The sequence below is a fragment of the Sporisorium graminicola genome, chromosome SGRAM_15, assembly GCF_005498985.1.
Source record: "Sporisorium graminicola strain CBS 10092 chromosome SGRAM_15, whole genome shotgun sequence".
NCBI classification, from domain to species: Eukaryota; Fungi; Basidiomycota; class Ustilaginomycetes; order Ustilaginales; family Ustilaginaceae; genus Sporisorium; species Sporisorium graminicola.
The window spans coordinates 32,481-53,667 of record NC_043725.1 but is presented as its reverse complement, the minus strand read 5'-3'; the positions used below and the strand labels follow the sequence as shown (position 1 = coordinate 53,667).

Sequence of the window (21,187 nt, the reverse complement as noted above, 5' to 3'; positions counted from 1 at the left end):
AAGTTCCAGGCTTCTAGCGTGTATCTCCTTCATCGACTGTATCTCGCCTGCAGACGGGACGAGCGCCGAAAGCCGCAATGGGCGCTTTGAGCCTCTTCGTTAGCGGCAGGCACGGCTGTCTCCTTGGTGTTGCCATCAACAAGCCACTCAGAGCTGCCGGATGACAAACAGGCTGCATCACAACGGTCGTCACTGTTCGCAAAACACATATATAGGGCCAGTCGTCCTCCTTGCTTCTTAGGAACGTCTCTCCCCGTATTGCTCTACTCTCACAAACTCTCCACACCAACTTGTCCACTCATTTGCCCCTCCTACCCAAATAGAGGACCCGCGCTCTCGGCAAGATGAAGTTTTCGTTCAATCTGCCTCTGCTGCTCTCGGCTGCCTTCATGGTAGCCCCTTCGTTGGCTCTGCCCAACATCGGCGCCATGATGGCCAAGGGACCCAACGGCGAGCCCTCGCACCTGGAAAAGCGTCTGCTCTCTGCCGACCCTCTGAAGCTCAACTCGCTTGTCAACGACCTGAAGAGCAAGGTTGCTGAGCTCAACGCCAACGTGCCCAACGCCGGCGGCTTGATGAACACCAAGATCACCGACATTACGCCCGACAAGATCTACTCTGCCTTCGGCATCCGACGTGATGGTGGACTGCTGCCCCCCGGTGAGGACTCGGCGCACCCTTGGCAGGCTCCCGCCAAGGGCGCCAAGCGTGGACCTTGCCCCGGTCTCAACACGATCGCCAACCACGGCTACCTGCCTCGCAACGGCATTGTCAACCCGATCGAGCTGCTCGTGGGTACGTTCAACGGTCTCAACCTCAGCCCGGATCTTGCTGCGATCCTGGCTGCCATTTCGTTTGTGGGCATGGGCGATCTGCTCCAGATGAAGCTCTCGATCGGCGACCGCTACGGCCTGGGCGATGGACTGAGCCACCACGGTATCTTGGAAGGTGACGCTTCGGTGACGCGCAAGGACAACTACTTTGGAAACAGCTGGGATGCGGACCCGAAGCTGGTGCAGCAGTTTATCAACGAGACCAACACGTACGGCAAGGGTAACGTCGACATTGTTTCGCTCTCCAACTCGCGCTTCCGTGCCTGGTCTCACGGCCGCGAGAACAACCCGGTGTTCGACTTCAACCCCTGGCGCATGCTGGTCGCCTACGCCGAGAGTGGCTTTGTGCACGAGGTTCTGCGTGGCTCGTTTGTCAAGTTTGACGAGGACATGATCAAGAGCTGGTTCCTCAAGGAGAGGTTCCCCCCCGGATGGAGCAAGCGCATCGTCCCCTTCTCCACCCCCGAGATCCTCGCCTGGGCCGGCATCATTCTGATCCCCAAGCCTACCGTCCCTGGTTGGAGCATTGGCAAGGGCGCGTTCATCCCTCTGCCCACCACAGACGGAGCCTACAAGGAGCTGGCCTCTTTGCTCGACCCCAAGACCACCGGCGCCACGCTCGGCACTCTGTTCTGCGATGCCGGCAACGCCGTCCTGGGCTTCTTCCCTACGCAGATCACCAACCTCCTCGGTAACTTTGGCATCAAGGGTGTCGGAACTACCTTCAAATGCGCCTAAGCCCAGTCTGGCTAAGCGCCTTCTGCTCGCGACTCCCCACTCCTCTTCACCCCCTCCCCCCCCCCCCCCCCACCCCGCTCATTCGTTTGCTTCCACCTTGCCACTTGACTAGCTGACACTGCGGTGCGGTGCCAAGATTCACTCTTTTTTTCTCTCTTCTTTTTCTTCTTCCCGCTCTTCCACCATGTGTCTCTGGCTAGCGCTCATTCCGCTTTGTCTCACGACTGTCGTTTCGCTATCAATGCCTTCGCTCACCCTCTCCGGGGCGGCGAACAAGCACCGCGTTGTCTTTGCTCCTCATTGGGGGCGGAACACGCTATGCTCTGCATTCCTCTCTCTGTTTTGTCGATACGCTGTAGACTGTTCTGTTCTGTTCGTACCGTATTAATTCGGATTCCCCTTTTCCACCTTTACCATGATTAGCGCCTCTTGTCGGGCGCGTTGCTTTTCTGCGCGCTGGCTGATCTTTGCTGTGCTGCATGCAGGGTCTGCTGCGGGCTTACTGCACATGCTGCTTGCCGTGTTTCAGCTTGTACAGAGTGGAAGCGGTAAGCTTGAAAACTAAATTTAAAGAATCTTTTCTTTTTTTTGGTTTCTTTTTCTTTTGGTGAGGTCGGCAAAGTCAAAATAGTGCTTTTTGCCGAATCTGGCGCTTTAGCACCGTTTAGGGCTGGCGGCAGAGAGGTGCAAGTCTGAAAGTGAGGATGAAAGTGTTGTGGGCCGGGCGTCGAGAGCAAGACACAGGGGTCCGAGAGGAGGCAAGTCAATAAACGCCTTGATCGTCTCGTGGGCAAAGTGATAGAGCAGCATGTCACTACCAACAACACCCTCGTTGTTCCTCGCTGTCGATCCCTAGACTGGCCAGCCCGCAAGGTGGTTGTCAAGATGAAGCGAAAAGCAGACACAGTGTTGCCGGGCTACGAGGCCGTACCGTTGCACGTATACGACAGCACGCTTGGCAAGTAAGTTCGGGCTGGCTTTCTCTGCGATCCAAGTGATGCGCGCCGCGGGTTTTGCTGACTGACACGACTCTTTCTGTCGCACTCGATGTGGCTAGCACGGACATCTTGGTGAGCACACGCCCTGCGGCCCTGCTTTGCACTTTCTGGGCTGTCGCTGACATTGGTGGACATCTGGTTTCTGCTTGCACGCACAGACTCGCATTGGGTTGGTGTTTCCGAGTGCGCTGTCGCTAGAGCGATTGCAAGACTCGTGGTTCGAGCTGGTGCGCGCCTGGCCGATCCTGGCAGCACGCGTCCGCCCTACACCCTCGACGCCCTCGGGGCTTTCATACTTCGTGCCCACGGAGGCCACGCTCGCAGCGCTCGAAGCGCGCTCCCGCAGTGCGCACAGCAAGCCGCTCGACAAACACATTGCGCTCGTCGATGCCTCGCCACGCACCATCTCGACGTTCCACGCGATTGCGGGGCGCTCGGTGCATGCGCAGCTCGATGCGCACCAGGTGAGCATCGGCGAGGCACCGGATACCCGGGAGCGCGATGCCATGACGTGCTGCAATGCGTGCACCTCGTGGAAGCAGCTGCTGGTGACGGACCAGGCCTACGTCACGGCCCAGGCGACCAAGTGGGCGGATGCGACCAGCGTGACCATCAGCTTCAGCCACATTGCCGGCGATGCATTTTCCATCAAGAACATCCTCGAGGCGTGGCAGCGCACGCTCAACGGCCAGCTCCCCGAGCCGCTGCAGGACCTGGGCAAGGATCCGTTTATCAAGCTCCTCCCGCAAAAGGGCGACGCGGAAGAGCTGCCGCTCGGCTGGACCAAGCTCGGCCTGGTGCGCACGCTCAAGCTGCTGACCAGCTTTGCGTGGGACCTCAAAGTGCGGCGGCCCGAAAGCTCGTTCCGGCAGTACTACGTCTACATGCCGCAGGCCCAGGTCGACGCACTCATGCAGCAGGCCCGTCGGGACCTCGAGCAGCTCGCCACCGCCGAAGCCGCCGTCGCCGCCGACGCCGAGTCTGAGTCAAAGGAGGAAAAGAACACTTCCGCTGCCTCGCCACGCGACTACACGGTGAGCACGTTCAACGTGCTCTTTGCCTGGCTGCTCCAAAACGTCCACGCTGCCTTCCCGAAGCAGGCCAAGATGAGCCACGCGCTGGCCGTTGTCAACCCGAAATTGCGCCCGCCGCTCGGCCATGTCGAGGGCGATTACCCGGCGCACCCGCTCTGGGGCGGCGCATTCGCTGCCGTCATCCGCGAGCTCTCGGCACACGATTACGCCACGCTCCCCATCGGCCAAGTGGCCCTGCATATCAGAGAGAGCCTCAAGGAGCAGGTCACCCCGCGCAACATACGCAACAACCTCGTCCTGCTCCTCCGCCACACCATGTGGAAAAAGCCCAGCGGCAAGGTCTTCTTCTGGACCAAGAACACGTCCAACTACTGGTTCGGCACCACCGAGTGGAGGAGCGTCAAGTTTGCCGAGCTCGATTTTGGCGCTGCAGCTGATCCTGGAAACGGGGCAGCGCCGCCCAGCATCCACCCGGTGGCAATGTCGGCGGGGATGGAGCTCCCCACTACCGCGCGCAACCGGTGGGTGATTTTCGGCGAGGCGGGCAAAGGCGTCTGGTTCTCCGGCGGCATGACGCCCAAAGAGGCGCGCAACAAGAACGGCTTTGGCAGGTACATCCTCGTCAAGTAGGCTACCCTCTCTCTACTCACTCTCTATAGCCTCAGCAAGCCAGAACAAGCAGAATGAATGAGCATTTCAGAGACGTACTAAACAATAAAACGACCGAGTTGATAAAGCGAACAATCCGATGAGATGAGCCAAGCCAAGACGAAAGACAACCAAAAACTAAGTTAAGCCAGAACCAGAACTAGGACCCGAACCGAGTCGCTCGAGTCGCTCGCACGCACGCACGCACACCAAGTCAAGGCATGGTCGAGGGCACCTCGGCCTTGAACCCGACCGCTGCGGTCTCAGCCCCGTGCGCCAAAGCCGGGATGGCGTCCTCCTTCTGCTCCAGCTTGGCTTCCGACTTGATAAAGTCCGGCAGCGGCAGCTCCTTGATGGCAAACGTGGTGAAAAAGCCGATGATCGCCAGCGGGACAAACAGCCAGAACGAGTCCGAGATGGCTTTGGAATAGATGCCCTTGACCAAATGCTGCAGCGGCTGCGGCAGGTGGCGCAGGCTCTCCGAGTAAGCGACGACGGTGAAATCGTTGAGCCCAAGCGGGTTGAGTTGCGCATAGTACGGCCTGAGACCCTTGACGGCCTGGGTGGAGAAGATGGTGGTGGCAGCCGTGATGCCCCACACAGCGCCAAAGGTGCGAGTGAACGCGTACGCTGCAGTGGCGCTCTCGAGCCTCGACGCCGGCAGCGCCGCCTGGATGGGCGGTAAGGTAATCGGGAACAGAATGCCCAGGCCCGCACCACCGATCATCTGGGAAATGGCCCATTCAGCCTTGGACGTGCCCACGTCCCAGCGTGTCATCCAGCCCACACCGGCAGCAACAAAGATCCAGCCGATGAAGATCAGCGCCTTGAACTTGCCCGTGAGCGAGATGGCGGCACCCGCGATCATGGCCAGCGGGAACGAGGGCGCGTTGAGCGGGAACGTCCACACCGCCGACTGCAGCGGCGTGCGGTCCTTGATCGACTGAAAGTAGATCGGGATCATGTAGATGACGCCGTAGTAGATCAGGCCGTGGACAAACGTCTGCAGGTAGGCAAATGCCGAGGTGCGGTTCGAAAAGAGCTCGAGCGGGAACACGGGCTTTCTTGACAGCCGGTTGGGCACCCACTCGATCGCGCAGAACAGGCCCATCCCGAGAACACCCACGAGCAGAGGCACCCAGACGCGCGGCGACGACCAGTGGTACTTGACCCCGCCCTCGGTGACCGCGATGAGGATCGACGTGACCGAACCAAACAAGACCGCATTGCCGACCAGGTCGAGCTTCTGCCACTTTTCGCGGCCCGTCAAGAGCGGCACCCTGATGTCCAGGAAGAGAAACAGGATCACCAGCGCTGCAGCGCCAAGGGGCAGGTTGATCCAAAAGATCCACGGCCAGCTGTGTTCGCTAAACACGCCACCAAGCACGGGCGCGGTGAAGCCAGCCAGAGCAAAGACGACGGCAATCATTCCGAAAAACAGCCCGCGCTCCCTCAACGTGGTCAGATCCGACATGATGATCTCGCAGCACGAGTGGATGCCACCACCGCCTAATCCCTGGATGCCTCGCCCCACGACGAGCACCAAGAATGTCTTGGCGGTAGCACACACCACGCTGCCTACCAGGAAGATGATGAGCGCCGAGTTCATCGCCCACTTGCGTCCGATCGAGCACGACAGGCCGCCAAAGATGGGCTGCGAGGCCGTCATGGGTAGCAAGAAAGCCGACGTGACCCAGTTGGCCGCGATGCTGGAAGCGGGCAGGTCGGCGGCGATGGCAGGCAGAGCCGTGCTGATCATGGTCATGTCGAGCGCAGCGATCAGCGAGATGAGCAGCAGCGCACCGAAGATCATCCAGAACCGCAGATCCTTCTTGACCGTGTGGCCCTCCTGCTCACCGCCACTGGGCGCCTCGGCTTGCGTCGGTCCAGGTTGCGGCTCGCTTTCGTGCGCGTGCGTAAACGAAGCGCTAGTGTCGTTGCTCTCCTCGAACTTCTGCGACTGTAGGAAGTGCGGGAGCGTGGGCGTGCTTGCAGTGGTGTCGACCTGGTCGGCAAGCTCAGGCGTGACCGGAGTGGCATAGCTCCACGGCGTGCCCGGAGCCTCGATCGACGCTCGTTTGTTGTCCGTCATGGTGTTATTCTGGGGCGCAAAGTCGATGCGCTTTGGACCTGCCAGTTTGGATCGACGTTGGTGTCCGAGAGAGTGTGCAGCTGGTGGTGGGGGGATGGTGCGAGGTGTAGTCAGGTCTTGAAAGGGGTCCAAGTTGCTGAAAGAGATCCAATTGAAAGGGCCTCGTATGCAGAACGGGCGGCGCTCCGGGTACGCTTGATGGACCTTGCTGTTCTTGTGACGATTGAGGGTGCAGGAAGGATAAAAGCCGGAAGGGAGGTCCGAAGCAGTGGCCGCGGAAGAATGGCTGTACTGGCCAGCAGTGTCAACAGGCGCAAACGGGGCTCTTGACTGATGGTGGTGCTGGACTCTGAACGGACGTTTCTCTGCGCTTGGACTTGTTGCGGTACCAAGAACGTTCTGCTTACTGGATAGCTTGAGTTCGACACTACTAGTGTCTGTGTTGCCGTCCATGTCGAGAGTAGTGTCGGAAGAACTGCAAGCCTGGTCTTGACTCTGCAACCGATGCAGCTCTGCAGCGTCAGTGTGCTCGCTGTACCTCGAATACAACGACCAGCCGTGGTCCCAGTCTGGCATGCCGTTGTCTGTGTCATGCTCGTGTTCGTCCACGGCCACGGACAGAGTTCTCCGAGACAGAGACTCACCACCCGCAAGCGATCGACTAGTGTAACTTGGCATCTTAGCGTACGGCAAGCGGCGCAACCAGCTCATGCAGAGCGGAGAAGGAGGACGAGGAGGAGGATAACGAGGACGAGCAGGGTAGAACCACCTCGGCAACCGCAAGCAGCAGTAGCGAGCGAGAACAAGTCGGCAGTCCTCGTCGATTGTTGAAAGGCCAAATTGTTTTATATTTACAATAAAATAGTCTGAGTTTGGTGTTTAGCGTGGCAGCGGATCCATGCCGAACCATGGAAGCAGTGGCGTCATGGGAAATTTCCGGTTTGGCCCAGCTGGCAGATAGCGGCTAGTCGCAGTTTGAAAAATACAGGATAGTACAGTACAGTACAAGTAGGTTCCGATTCCGAAAACCGAAAAACAGAGAAAAGATAAATATTCAAGACATAGCAGGGCTGTCGTGCTGGAAAAGGCAGTCACCGAAACAAGAAAAGCGTGGGATCGGGTCGCCCGCAAGGTTTCATAAGATGCAGGTCAACTGAGGCTTGCAGTTCCAGAAGCGAAGTGTGAAAGTGCATGGGAAACGAAAAGTGACGCGAAACAGTTTCGCCGCTCTCGATGCGCTTGAAGAGGTGTCTTTGGCATGAGCATGAATGCTGATACAGTACAGTACAGTACAGTACTGTGTAGACTTCCACGACGATCTGTAACAACTCATGCGCAGCTGGTTTCGCCACTGCGTGTTACACGGGTCCTGCTTGATATTCAACCCTTGTTCACGGAACAAATCAGATACACTACGGCTACGAGTGGCGCAACTGCGACGATCAGATCTTCTTGGACAACGGTCCGATCTGTCGGACAGTATGATAGCCTGAATTCAGATAACAGACCGCTCACTAGCACCCCTTTTGGCAGGTGAACAGAATGATCTTCGACCGCCTTCTGACTCGTATCTCGGCTGTGTGGAAGAAGGTGTGAATTTGAGCTAAAATTCTGTATGTGGCTGAGGGCCAAATAACAGTAACGCCGAGTAGCGCCCTACCGCTTTTTTGTTTTTATTTAAACAACTACTTGTACATGCCTGAATTGCAAGCCAATTTAGACTGGTTCCCATCGGATCGGCGCTACTGTGACTAGTTTTTCGTTATTCTTTCTCTCTCTCGCTCTCCCATTCAAATGTGGCGTGTTGATGCAAAGAGCTGCGGGAGCTGGTTGGTTACGAGTTCGAGTGGGTGGGTGGATGGGTGCCAGCGACAGGGCACGCACCCCTTACCTCGTTCGCGCCTTGGTGCAGCTCCAACCACAATACAGTACAGTACAGTATTGACACACTGGCCAACAGTCAGTGACTCAACACAGCGCGAGAGGCGCAAGGGGGCTGCGCCGACAGTCCACGCGAGGTCTCTCTCTGTGTGCTCTGAGACTGCAGGTAAACAGTGTCTGGTGCCTGCGTGTGCCTGTACTCGTGACTGTTTGCTGTCGGGCACTAGTTGCTCGGGTCAAGTCAAGCGAGCTGCGGCCGAGTTTTCTCCACTGTTTTAATTTTTTAATTTTTGGTAAATAAATATCGTAATTTTGACAGAAAAAGGGAACAGAAGCGCACATGTCAGCTTTGGCGATTTGCATAATCAAGCGCCTTTCGGATTGATGCACGAAATTCTCCTTTTTTTTAATAAAAAAAATCAAAGAAAAGGACAGGTGGAAAGAACAACAAGCAAACAAGAGACTAGACAAAACGAGAGTGAACAACGATGACAACCAGAGACTGAATAGAGACCGAGAGAGAATGCGAAAAACAAAACTTAGAGTCGAGCAGCAACAGGTGCGTTGAGCGACGCAGAAGTAGCAGGCGACGGCGGGACTGTGGTGGCGGTAAGAGAAGCGGCGGCGGCGCAGATCTGCATCCAGGCAAACGTACGGTCCAGCCACTCGTGCATCTTTTCCACTTCGTGGAACTTGGCGTCGAAGCCCAGCTGCAGCTTGATCTTGCCGTCGGTGCTGAGCATGCTGATCCAGGGCGAGGCGTTGACCTGGCGACCCGTGTGTCCAAAGTCCCAACGCTCCAGCCACAGTCCCGAGGCACGGGCGCTGGCCGAAATCGGCTGGAAACGCGCGGCCACCGAGCTCACACCCACGCTGGAAAAGCCAGGTGCTTGAGCTCCAATGATACTGTCGAGCTTCTTTTGGCTCGAAGAAGAGCGGGCGTGCGCAGAGTGGATTTCGGACCACTGCTGCTGCAGCCCTCCGATCGACGCATCGGCTACCGTGGGGAACGAAGAGATGCAGTGCGCCGTGGTCAAGTGCTTGTCGAGCTCGCTGCGGATCTGGCGTGCGGTAGAGACGAGGTCCGTCAGTCGATTGTAACTCGGCTCCAGCGAAACGTGCGTGTTAACAGGAATCCACAGAAACACGGCGTCCGAGCCGAGCGGGATCGATGCGCTCGACACCCATCGTCGACCGTTGCGTACCATGCCCATCAACGCGCCTTGGCTCGAAGCTTTGCGCTCCGGATACGTCTCGGCAGTCGCCAGAATCGTGGCAGCCGATGCAAGGTACGTGATCCCCGTGTGCTGCAGCTTGGCAAACTTGAACAGATCGCGTGTCTGCTCGGGCTCCAACACCTTGGTGAGGCAGACGGTCTCGTGTTTGCGCTCGGTCCACTTGGATGCTGGCAGCAACGCCAGCGATTGGTTCATCTTGTCCGAGATAAGGCGCATGTTGTCCGTGCATGCCTTGGTGGCCGCTGCAACATCCTCGGTCTTGGGCTTGTGCTGCTGTCGATAAGCCGACACGATGCTGCGTGGCAGGCGCGGCAGCACGTTGAGCTCGAAGGTGCTTGGCGTGTAGGTGGCGTCGTACGGTGCCGAGGGGGTAGCATCGATCATGCACTGTAGCAATACGTTAAAGCAATCAAAGATGCTTCCTCCGTCCGTGACAGCATGAGAGATGTTCATGATAAGATGAGCGCTGCGGTCGGTGTCCCCAAGCTTGGGAAGCGCCAGGTACAGCATCGCTTTCTTGCCCTTGGTCGGCAGAGGTCGATTGTAGGTGTACGAAGCCAGCTCTTCCATGGTCTCTACCTCGGGGTAGCCCAGGCGCTTGACCACCAAGGTCTCGTCGAGCCACTGCTGCAACGACTCCTCGTCGCGCAACACGGTGTACGACATGGTCTGGGGCTGGGTTGCATCCGTGTGTCGGTCCAGCTCGACCGCCACCTCTGGTCGCAGGTATCGTGTTTGGATCCATGCCTGTCTTGTGCGTGCTACCAGCTCGTCCAGCTCGAGCTCGGTGCCAGCAATGTGTGACGAGCTAGGATGGTGGATGCGCAAGCTTGCGTAGGGCGAGAGCTCCGTGTGACCGTGGGCGATGTTCTGGTTGAACGAAGCAGCCGCTTCGTGGCCCAGGCAGGTGCGCTTCCACACATCCTTGCCTGTGTAGTGCCACTCGTAAGGATCGATCTGCTGCGCTTGGGTAGCCATGGCAAAGTTGTGCTCGTGAACGTCGTCGAGCGCTTCTTCGGTGACAGAGTATACGAGGCTTCGGAGGGCGTTGTTGATCATGGTTGCTAAGAGTCAGCTCGGGGTGATGGGCGAAGGCGAGTGCTTGCAGCTGGTCAGAAAATGGCCAACGACTGACTGGTGAGGGCGTCAACCGAGGGCGGCTCGTTGACCTTCTTTTTATGAAACGAAAGACGGCAAGCTGCCAGGGTTCAGTGCACAACGTTATCGGAGGACTGCAGGCGCAGCTCGCTGCATTGAGCGCTTTTCGACAAAGAGCTGATCTGGCAATTCATTTGCCGCAGAGTTGAAACCCATCTCGAGCGACCGGTGAAAAGGTCACGCATGACTTTGACCCGTCCGAGGCAGGCAAAGCATTCGGTAAGGACCGCGCGCAGTTGCCATGGGAAGCCTTACTCAATCTTCTCACCGTATTTGCTTAGGCCAGAGAAGAACGAACAAGCGAGCTGCAGCTCAAGCTAACCATTCGCGGCATTCTTATGCAACACTTTGCGCTTACATGCCCGAGTAGGGCACTATGAACTCGATACCTTTCCGGCAAGATATGCACTCATGCACCGTGGCCATCCACCCACACAAGAGGGAAAGATGCTCGGAGAACTAGAGTTGAACGGCCGACTGGCCTGTCTCTGAACGCCATCTGTACCCACGAAAGTGTGTCACATTCTGCTAACACGACATCGCCTGAGCGCCAGACGGACCATGCTGTTTAGCATGAGAAAGATCCGTTGCTGGTGTCGGATCCCAAACGCAGCCTTTACCCTGGAAACTCAGACCTAACCGAGCCAGCAGCACATGTCGCTTTGGTTATTTTGATTTATCTGCTTTTTTTGTTTTTTTATTAAGTCGTTTGTTCGCTTCTCTTTTTCTTTTAAAATTATATTTCTTCTTGTTTATTTTCCGAGTTATGCTTGTACCGCAAAGGCGATAACATCAAGCAAATTACCAAACACGGCAGGAGGCAAGCAAGCAAGTGTCTCACAATGGCTTCCATTACGGCGGAATGATAACAACAGTGGCACGAGCCCAAGCACCTCCGTATTAACACCACCTTGTGTTAGTACTGCGTCATCCACTTAGCGCAAACTTGTCCACGACCTGCGAACAACAAAGCAGTAGACTTGCTCATCTGCTGCTCGCTTGTTTTGCGTTCTTATCACTGCGATCACAACAGGCCCCGACTGGGTCATGGCAAAGTACCGCAGCAATTGGTGACAAACAAACAACCTTCTGTCTTGCCGGGGCACATTGACGACACGGGGGCGTGGGGTCCGCAAGCTGCAAATGAGAAGCGAGAAACCGTTTGCTCGACGCCGCTGAATCGCTAAGCTTGTTCAGACTCGGTTGGGTTGAAGATCTTGACGAGCAGCAACCCGCAGCGCTGCTTGTACTATTTCAAATACAAGACCTTGGGACGCGGCAAGCACTCGAAGAGAGACGAGAAGCCGGGAGATACAGTAGACGCGAATCCAAGTAAAATAAACACAGTGGATTTTCTTCTGACTCGCTTAGCAACCAAGAATGATCACCAAACCACGCTTGCTTGCTGAGAATTGGGACTGTTGGTTTGTCTCTTGGGCTCGGCCGGGGCGGCCTCGGTCTGCTCCGCCCCCACGCCCGGATCTTCGCTAATTCGAAAATCCCGATTTTGCTCTAACATGTAACACACGCCACGTCGGTTTCGTACCAGAAGGCAACAATTTTTAATAAAGAAAGATAATAAAAGGGTATCCTCCATTTTACAGTGGTTCGAAACGGTTCAATAACGACCGAGTTTGAGTAAGAGGAGAGCGAGTGGCAGTGACAGGAGATTAGGTGACGAGGTATAACTAGGACAAGGAGGCAATGGTAGGTTGGCGGAACGACTGACTGACTGATTGATAGACTGACTGACTGAATGAATGACTGGCTAATTGGACTGATTCGGCGACTGGTTAGACTTGGATTAAGACGGGCCGCGGGCTATGCGACCGTGGACGAAGCACTCGAATGCGACTCTGGTGTGAAGGCGGCTTCGCTTCCAAGGTTGCCCACTGACCGAGCCGCAAGAGCCTCGACGCTCGCCGTCTTTTCCGTCGCTCGGGCCAGCTTGCCCTGCTTCTGCTGGTTGAAGAGCAAAGCCTGCATCTCGATCAGCCTGGCAGCTGCAGGCGCACCTCCGGCATTGCGGCTGCGCACCGACCACACCTTGGTGGTGCGACGGATCTTGTCAGCCTCTTCGCCCTGCAGTAGACGCAGCATCTTTTGCACCATGTCGTCCTCGTCGATGTACGGAGCGTGCTTGCTGCGAAGGCCGATGCCAAAGCGCTCGGCGAGAATCGCGTACTCGTGCGTGTCGAACCACTGTGAAAGGATCATCTGCGGAAGACCGTAGTGGATGGCCTCGTTGAACGAGTTGCCTCCTCCGTGGTGGATGACTACCTTGAGCGAAGGGTGCTTGTAGATCCGACGCTGGTCGTGCACCCAGCGTGTGAAGCGCACGTACTCGAGTCCCTCAAACTCGGAGAGCGTGATGAGCGAGTAGCCCTGTTCCGCCTCGGTCTTGCGTCGGAGCTTGATGCTGCTCTTGATCGCTTCGCTCAGCTTCTCGGCGACCAGCGTCGACCCACTGCTTGGTCGTCTCGACTCAAGATCCGGTCTCTTCTCGTCAAGCCCCGGCGAGACCGGCGAGACGGGTGTCGCCGTGGGAGAAGCAGATCCAGGACTGCCAGGGTTGCGTTTTGGCTTGTTGAGCTTAAACAAGAGCTTGATCTTGCCTCCGCTAAGGTGGTAGAGTCGCTCAAATGCGCGCAGACACGCTCGCACCTCCGAGTCGGTCCACAGGAACATGCTTCCCATGTTGAGGTACACCACCGACTGACCAGCAGCGTAGGCGGCATCCATCCACTCGACGTCCTCGTCCCGTTGGCCGTACGGTAGCGATGGCAGCCCCACCTTCTGGAAGCCGGATGACAGCGTCGGGCTCATCTGCTTGAGCGAGCTGGCGTAGTCGTGCGTGGGTGCATCGTGGTTCTCGGGGTCGCTCGTGACACCGGCTCCAACAAATGTGATCTGGTGAGGCTGTCGGATCGAGTCTGTCAGTCCTGGCGTGTTGAAGTGGATGCCTCCGACGCAGTTGCGGTCCTTCCAGAGAGGAGGGACAATGGCGCTGTCCCCGTTGAAGCCCATCGAATTGAGGCCGAACTCGTTCTTGAGCAGCGCTCGTCGTGCATAGAGGTCCTTCTTGGTCGCATTACCCCACGTCTCGATAATGGTCAGCTTGAGGTTCTCGAGCGCAGACATGAGCGACCTCTTGCGTCTACGAGCCATCGGGTGTGGGTCCAGCAGGCTCGTGCGTGTCGCTGTGAGTGATGGTGAGCAAGGCACTGTGAACATCCACGGAAGTCCAGTCATTCGGCAGCCGGTTACAAGGTTGGGCGAAAGTGCATCCACGGCGACTGTACAAGTGAAAAAATAGGAATCGAGAAACAAAAAGAGTCAGCTGCTGGGTCTTCACAGAGCGGGCCATTCCGAGCATTGCACACTTACTCATGTCAGGCTCGATTTCGAGCAAGCGGTCTCGAACCGTGGTGGCAGCATCGCGGAACTCCTGCTCTGTTACCAGCGCCACGATTTGGCAGATCTCCATGCTACTGTAGTCACCCGGTGGCTTTCGGAGGCCCTTGAGATGCGACTGCATTCCTCGAGTAAAGTCTTCTACCGCGCGTGCAGCTCCGAGATCGCAAAAGTGGATCCGGGATGCCAGGACGGGATCGTTTTGTTCGCTTCTGAACTCGGCGATGGCATTGCGGAAGGATGAGCCGGTGAGGAAGGTAACATCGTGTCCAAGTCGAATGAGTTCGTACGCTGTTGCCAGCAGGACGTTGATCTCGCCTCGCGCAGGGTTGGCGAGAAGTGCGACCTTCATGGTGGTATGATCTGGTTCAAGGCTGGGAATGCCGTTACACGGGCAGCGTTGAAAGATAGATTTGCTTGTTGAACCAGGATGAGGCTTCGACGGGAGTGGCGTACACAACGCGTGACAGAGCTGCTGTGAGGACGGGGTGATAAGTGGCGGGCGAGATGGGATATGGTCTGAGACAGAACAAGTATAGATGGTTGTTTTTAAAGGTATCGATGATGGAAGGCTAAAGTTAGGAAGCACCTCGTAACCACAGCACGTCTGAGAGGGGTTTGGTGCATATGAAAGTAATTCTTTCGGTCACAGGACCAGCCACTTCGCGTAGAACCAACCTCAGTGAGGAAGCATGAGAGAGACTTGCCAAAGATGAGGCAGTCTACGAGAGGATGGAAGCAGTGATATCCGACAAGAGGCCAAAGTAGCAAAGGCGGTATTTGAAACGGCACGTAGAGGCGCAAATGGCCCGTAGACTCAGGCCTGCAGCCCATATCGGGAGGGCGGCATGACAAGAGGACCGAGCTTCTGCAGGAAGAGCTACCGCGACTCCGCCCAGTACGCCCGCCAAACGCACTAGGGCGGTAGAGACGATCTGTTCTGCATCCGTATTGATGACTTGAAGTCGCTTGAACGCAAAGGCTAGCTGAAACCTGGACAATCAGTTGCGAGACCGAGGGACCTGCAGCACCAGAAGCTAAGTTAGTGTGTAGTAAACAAAACATCGATCAGAATTGGGCCGGATGCTCAACCAGCCGACTAGCGGTGACTGTCACGAGTCTCAAGAGCAGCAGAAAACAGCGCAGGGCCTAACTACAGCGGAGAGTGTCCTACGGCAACAACAAGAAGAACAACACGAACGTGAAAACATGTCGGTATGTTCTCATGGACTGCACGAAACAGTTTAGGGCTTGCATGCGTTCTGGGCGACGGTCAATTCCAGATTCCAGGCTAGTGGACAAACGACGCTCGTGGCAACAAAGAGTTTGCCGAGGGGAAAGATGCGCTTTCTCGGCTGTCGAGCAGGGGAAAAGCGGGCGGCGGCGGGGCGTTGGTCACTACTGCCATCTTCAAGCGAGCAGATCGAGAGAGCGAGCGCTCGGCTCGCCACCTCTGCCATCCTTGACACACGCTCTCAAGCCTGGCAGATCATCGAAACGGGGGTGTGTGTCTGTTTTTTTTTTTTCATAATGACGAGGGCGTGGAATTTCTTAGCGGCAAAGTAAAATATCAATAAAAAATAATAATAATAATAAAGCGCTTCTGCGGAATGGGGGCAGTTGGCAAGCACAAGATACGGCATGATTCTAGATAAGAAGTTTCGTGGAAAGTACGCTAAATCGAGCCGTTGCAATTCATAAATGGCAGTAGCTCGCTCGCATCAGACGAAATTCTCCGACAAGCTAGTCGAAACATACGCAGAAGCCACACACTCACTCACCCTTGCCATCTGCAGTGCGCCACCAGGCCGACTGCAGACAAACTCGCTGGCTTACAACCTTGTCCGCACGTCTCTCTTGTCTTGCTACATCAGAGCGGACTTGGAATTGCGGTCTGGAACCAGCGAGCTGCAGCCATGGCCGAAGCATACGGTCGATGCTGTGCGAAGGAATCAGGTGGCTTCAGAGTAGTAGTGTGTGTATTACCGCCGCGAGCCAGGGTGCTGACCTTACGGGCGAGATTGCGATGCGGCACCCGTATCCTGGTCCTTGTGCCTGTATCAAGGTGACAGGCCCGATGACAAGACCGAGAATACCCAGCCTAGTGACGATGGCGTCCTATCGACTACAGCACCGGAAGGAACCGGATGCCTAGAGCGAGAGTGACAGATCTCATCACTGTTGCGAGCAAACCTGAACCAGGTTGAGCAAGGTTAAACTTGTTGCCGCAGCAGCATAGTTGAGCAGATAGAGTGGCCTGTCATAGCAGTTCCTAGCAAGCCGCTCGGAATCGTCATGCTAGTCAGCGGCATCTGAGCTTCGTGGCTGACAACGTTCCCACGAACGCTGGCAACGGCAACGCGGCAATGCTAAGTGCCTATCTGGTTCCGGTCGGACGCGGCTTCGCTTAGAGCCACGGTTGAGCGCGGTGCCGTACCTGACCATCTTTCGTTGCATGGGTGGCCGGATTACACTTGTGGCCCATGACGGCTTGTCACCCGGCTTCCGAGTCCAATAGCGTGCGCGCGTGCGCTATCTCTATGAGCATGCTGTATGCTATCGACGCTAAGAAATCGAAATACACGTTGCGCCTTTGTGGAACAATTTCGATCGTGACGTTTGGTCGTCATCGAAGTTGTCATCTCGAAGGACGCACGTTCCGACACGACACGACTCGAGTGGATGTGAAAGTCATTTTGTGGCTTGATGGCGTGAGGAAGACTTGGACATGATGGCTTCATGCTCCCACCGATTGAAGGGGTTTCGTCTAGCAGCTTCTCGAGGTATGCTAGTCCACGACGACCGTGTCAACCAATGATAACCAATGGCATATGGTATGCGCGTGCAACTCTCGCTGTCGGTATAGATAGCTCTGTCACCTTTCACGAGCTTCGTTCCGGCTCCACCCACCCCGGGCCTGACCGTGGCTGCACAGGTGATCACTTGAAACGGACGAGCGGTTGGGTGAGAAGGTGGTCACCGCCCGTTGTTACTCGAGGCCAGCTACGTTCTGATCGGACCGGTTGGTTCCGTTGTTAGGGTCGTCGTAGCTTTTACACTAGCGCTAGTGCCGCCTGTCTGTGTTCCGTTCCGGACCGCAGTGATACGACATGCTCCTAGTCAAGCTGACCGCTATTCGCTTCGAGATTCGTTGATTATCCGGCGATTTGACGTTCAGCCTCGCCTTGCCAGTTGGGAAGCAGACAAGCTGTCCGCCATGGAATCTCGAGAAGAGTTCGAGCATTTACCCTTGCGTGCTACAGTAGATACGAGCAGATACGAGCCGACGCGACACGAACCGTGGAAGGACGAGTGTTGAGCATCAAAGGGCTGTTTGTATCAATCTTCTGCCCGAGCTGTACCGACTGTTACGCCGCGAGAAGGACTTTGCAGAACGTGACAGCGACCAGAGGGGCGGCGGAGGAATGCGATGGTGACTGTTACTCTTAGCCCCAATCTGTCACCGAGACAAGACAGAAAGAGCAGCGACGACGACATGTTCGGCATACGCGTAGCCTCCCAGTGTCCAACCACGAGGCCAAGTATCGACAGCGCAGTCCCATCGAGCTTCCTACTGTACTGTACAGTACTGTATAGTATAGTATAGTGCAGCAAGCTAACATGCATTTGCACTACAAAAAGTAAAAATTATTTCTTATTTTCACGAGGCCGAAAAACGGCAATTTCCGATTTTCTTTGCATTTCTTGTTATTTCCCAGAGGTCTAGCATCGGCAGCCACGCAGGCGAGACTTTTTTTCCCTCTGCGCATAAATTACCGCAAATAGTGCGGTCGCTTACGTGTTTGCTTGATAAACGCTGGCTACAGCGCAAAAAAGAGGCGGGCCGAGGGACCGATACTATATGCATGCAGTGTCGGATGCAGAGCAGCGCCAATGTGCAGCCGATGCATCAAACGATAAGATTCCCCTTCCTTCGGCAAAACGTTTTTCTCGACGTGATGGTTTCATGGACGTTTTCGGTCAGCAGCTTGCGAACCGTGTTTACAGCAAAGGCATTAATGATATTGCTCCTTCCTCGCACTCGTCGAGATGCACCAAGCACCAAGATCGCTGCATCGCGGAGATCTCGTGCAGCCACTTGCCGCCTCTGTGAATCTAGCTGCCCCTTCGTTTCCCTGTGGGTTTCGGTTGAAACATTGTCCCGTCGGTGCGCCTATGCATACCTTGTTCTCGCATACCAGTCGAGATGCAGAGCTGGTCGCGGGCCAACGTTTTGAGCATGTGAGACCAACTAGCTCGGTGCAACGACTTCGGCAGCCATTTCTTCCCACCAACGCAAGTCGAGCTTCCATTACCAACCATTGGTGTTTTGAGAGGGGCCCCATCGTTGAGAGCGTTGGCACGGAGAGTGCGACCGGGCGCGTGACATTGCAGAGAGCGTATCCAAAGCACCGTTCTGAGCTAGTCTGTTTCTCGACTGAGTTGGGACGTGTTTGTTGAGAATGATTGCAACCGCTGCACCAAATTCAAAAAACAACACACACACTTTTGAGCTAAGAGCAGTCCTCCGCATCGTCCAGAGAGAGAGAGCGCCTCTCGCTGGTTGGACCCTTGCTTGCGATCAGACCCTCTTGCCCTCTCGACTCGACTCTACCGTCTCCACCATCACCCCGCCATCATCCACCATCACCTCGCAGGTGCACTCTCTACAGGTCACTCACCTCTCGTCTCTTCAAAATGCAGGCCGAACAAGCGTGGAAGCAGGTCTCGCCCACTCTCGCCAAGAGGCCCCTGATTGGCGTGGAGAAGATCCTCAACTACGCCGAGTACTACCAGAACGGCAACGTAAGTCCATACACACCCGAAACCGAATCCAACAGCTGGGAAGAAGGCGAGACTGACCTCTACCCCCGATTTGCACCTCGTTGTCGATTGTTCTCCTTCACAGTTCCAACTATCGATTACCATGATGTTTGAGACAAATTTGTCTCCCGAGACGCTGCGACAGCGATTTGGTCTGGCTGTTTGGATGGTGAGAGGCCATCTTCCTGAGCTAGGAACTTGGACTGTTGGCCCCTCCACCGATTCCTCCCCCGACCTCGACCATGCCACTTTTACTGCCATCCAGACCGTCCAAGAAGCTCAAAAGTGGATCGACGATACCATCGTCTTGGTCGAAGACGGTCCCACCATTGCCGAGACTGCAAATTTGACTACCAACCAGCGTATCGAGCCTGCTGGGAAGCAGTTTCGTATCCATCTCGTGTCAAACCCGCGAGAGGGCAAGCCCGGCATTGTCATGAATGTCTCGCACGTTCTCAACGGTCACCGCACCAGAGTCCAGGGATGTGCGATTCTTCAGGCTCTCGTGGACGCCAGACTCGCGGCTTTGTTCGAGGTCAACCCTGAACCTCGTGCCGCACTCGAGGCCGTCTTTGTTCCTGAGGACCTCTCTCGTCTGTTGCGCAAGCTGCCCATCAGCCTCAACACGGCATACAACGACAAGTACAACCCGGGCCCCGAGCAGCTCGAAGCTGGTATGGAAAAGTTCAGCGAGCGCGTGTCCAACGGTATGATGCCCACCATCGGCATTCCACGCTTCGAGTCTCCTGCCAAGAACCCAGAGTATTCGCTCGGCCACCTCCCCAACGGCCAAACCATGTCCATGCTCAACCTCAGGAGGAAAGTTAGCCCTGCCGAGCACCGATTGCTTCACCAAGCCTACAAGAAGCGCGGCTCCAGCCTCCCTTCCTTTGTCTATGCATGCATCGTCAACAGCATCGATCGACGCTGCAAGGCCAGCACCGCCCAGGACGGAGAGACGCCCGGTGCCAACCTCGCCTACTCGGCCCATGCCAGTCGATGGTTCCCCATAGAGACGTTCATGTCTCGCTCCCCTGTCAACATGGGCGTCGTTATGGGCTCTGCCTACATCTCGCCGCAAGAGCTGAGATCATCACAGCGCGGACGCGATCTCAACGAGGACGAACTCTTTGCACTCGCCAAATCGATTCGCAGCAAGCAGGAAGCGTACCTCGACCATCCACACATCATCTCAGCCACAGAGCAGGTGGCGAATGACGTTGCAGCTATGGTCCAGGACACGGCCATCAAGCAACGTCAAGCAGGCACCGACATGTACGTCGCTCTCTCTGAAAACTCGCCCGCCATCTGTCCACCCACCCTCACATCACAGGGAGAATTGCGATTCAAGACATTCTTCACTGCTCAAGGCGCCTCCTTCGACCCCGTGCCCATGCAGCCACAAGAAGAGTTCCTCCACATGAACGATGGATGCATTGACGGTCGCACCACCGATGCTTCCGTCTGTTTTGCCATGTTCAGCTTCCTCGGCGTCTTGACGCTCCAAGCGTATTTCGACTCGCGCTTCTTTGACCCCAAGCTGATCGATACCATCCTCGACGACGTATGGGCACAGCTTCGTGCGCTGGCGACCAATGCCCCGACTACCGACGCTCCGCAAGCCAAGCTCTAGCTTTCTTGCTCCGTTTCATTGACTTATTCTCTTGTCGCTCGTATCTTGTTGTTCTACTGAGGTGTCTCCAATTTCGATATTCCCGGGCCCGCTTTGGTCTGACCTCTGAAGACATTGTTCAAAATCACACTTTCCATCGTACCACCAGCTCTGTGCCAACCGTCTAGCGAGTGATGATGCCCTTGGTTTTCGACCAAAAAAGAGAGGTCACAGCAAGATGCTGTTCTTCACCAGCACTCGCACTGCAATACAGACCGAATCACACAACTTCGAGAACGCAAAACAGTTAGCCCTTATCAACTATAATCAACGTCAAACTTCTGATCATCTCCGATCCTCTCAACCTACTTCTCACCGTCCAACAATGCCTGTCTCCGACTTCTCCGCGGTAGTATCCTTAACGTCTTGAGGCATACTAACCCGTCCCTGAGGCTTGTTTGTAATTGCACTGACCTTGTAAATTCGACAGCGATGAGGTGGAGCTTCTTGTCGATCTTTGCGATGTCGTGATCGAAGTTCACCTGGCCACGGATGGGCAAGTGCGCATTGAGGCGGGAGGAGGAGACGGAAGAGACAGCGCAACCCTTTGGCACAACCGAGGCGGCAAAGACGACGGAGGGGGAGGTGCAGCCCTTGACAAGAGTGGTCGCGACAGCAAATGAGTCACTGAGAACCTTGCCGAACCCAGCAGCCAAA

At 56.0% G+C, this 21,187-nt stretch overlaps 6 protein-coding genes across 6 annotated transcripts; 3 read left to right on the top strand and 3 right to left on the bottom strand.

Moving 5' to 3' along the window:
- Positions 1-344: 344 nt before the first annotated feature.
- On the top strand, positions 345-1,571 carry EX895_002452 (uncharacterized protein; the record flags this gene model as incomplete). The annotated part of the gene is made up of 1 exon (XM_029883051.1): positions 345-1,571. The coding sequence occupies one exon, from the start codon at positions 345-347 to the stop codon at positions 1,569-1,571; it is 1,227 nt and encodes a 408-aa protein (XP_029740449.1).
- An 885-nt stretch (positions 1,572-2,456) lies between these two features.
- EX895_002451 (uncharacterized protein) lies at positions 2,457-4,233 on the top strand (the record flags this gene model as incomplete). Its single annotated transcript, XM_029883050.1, has 3 exons — positions 2,457-2,533; positions 2,629-2,641; positions 2,728-4,233. The coding sequence occupies 3 exons, from the start codon at positions 2,457-2,459 to the stop codon at positions 4,231-4,233; spliced, it is 1,596 nt and encodes a 531-aa protein (XP_029740448.1).
- A 232-nt stretch (positions 4,234-4,465) lies between these two features.
- Positions 4,466-6,796, bottom strand: EX895_002450 (uncharacterized protein; the record flags this gene model as incomplete). The annotated part of the gene is made up of 1 exon (XM_029883049.1): positions 4,466-6,796. The coding sequence occupies one exon, from the start codon at positions 6,794-6,796 to the stop codon at positions 4,466-4,468; it is 2,331 nt and encodes a 776-aa protein (XP_029740447.1).
- A 1,967-nt stretch (positions 6,797-8,763) lies between these two features.
- EX895_002449 (uncharacterized protein) lies at positions 8,764-10,521 on the bottom strand (the record flags this gene model as incomplete). Its single annotated transcript, XM_029883048.1, has 1 exon — positions 8,764-10,521. One exon carries the CDS (start codon positions 10,519-10,521, stop codon positions 8,764-8,766), a length of 1,758 nt encoding a protein of 585 aa, XP_029740446.1.
- A 1,920-nt stretch (positions 10,522-12,441) lies between these two features.
- EX895_002448 (uncharacterized protein) lies at positions 12,442-14,386 on the bottom strand (the record flags this gene model as incomplete). Its single annotated transcript, XM_029883047.1, has 2 exons — positions 12,442-13,916; positions 14,008-14,386. 2 exons carry the CDS (start codon positions 14,384-14,386, stop codon positions 12,442-12,444), a joined length of 1,854 nt encoding a protein of 617 aa, XP_029740445.1.
- Positions 14,387-18,732: 4,346 nt separating this feature from the next.
- Positions 18,733-20,491, top strand: EX895_002447 (uncharacterized protein; the record flags this gene model as incomplete). The annotated part of the gene is made up of 2 exons (XM_029883046.1): positions 18,733-18,840; positions 18,944-20,491. The coding sequence occupies 2 exons, from the start codon at positions 18,733-18,735 to the stop codon at positions 20,489-20,491; spliced, it is 1,656 nt and encodes a 551-aa protein (XP_029740444.1).
- Positions 20,492-21,187: the final 696 nt, after the last annotated feature.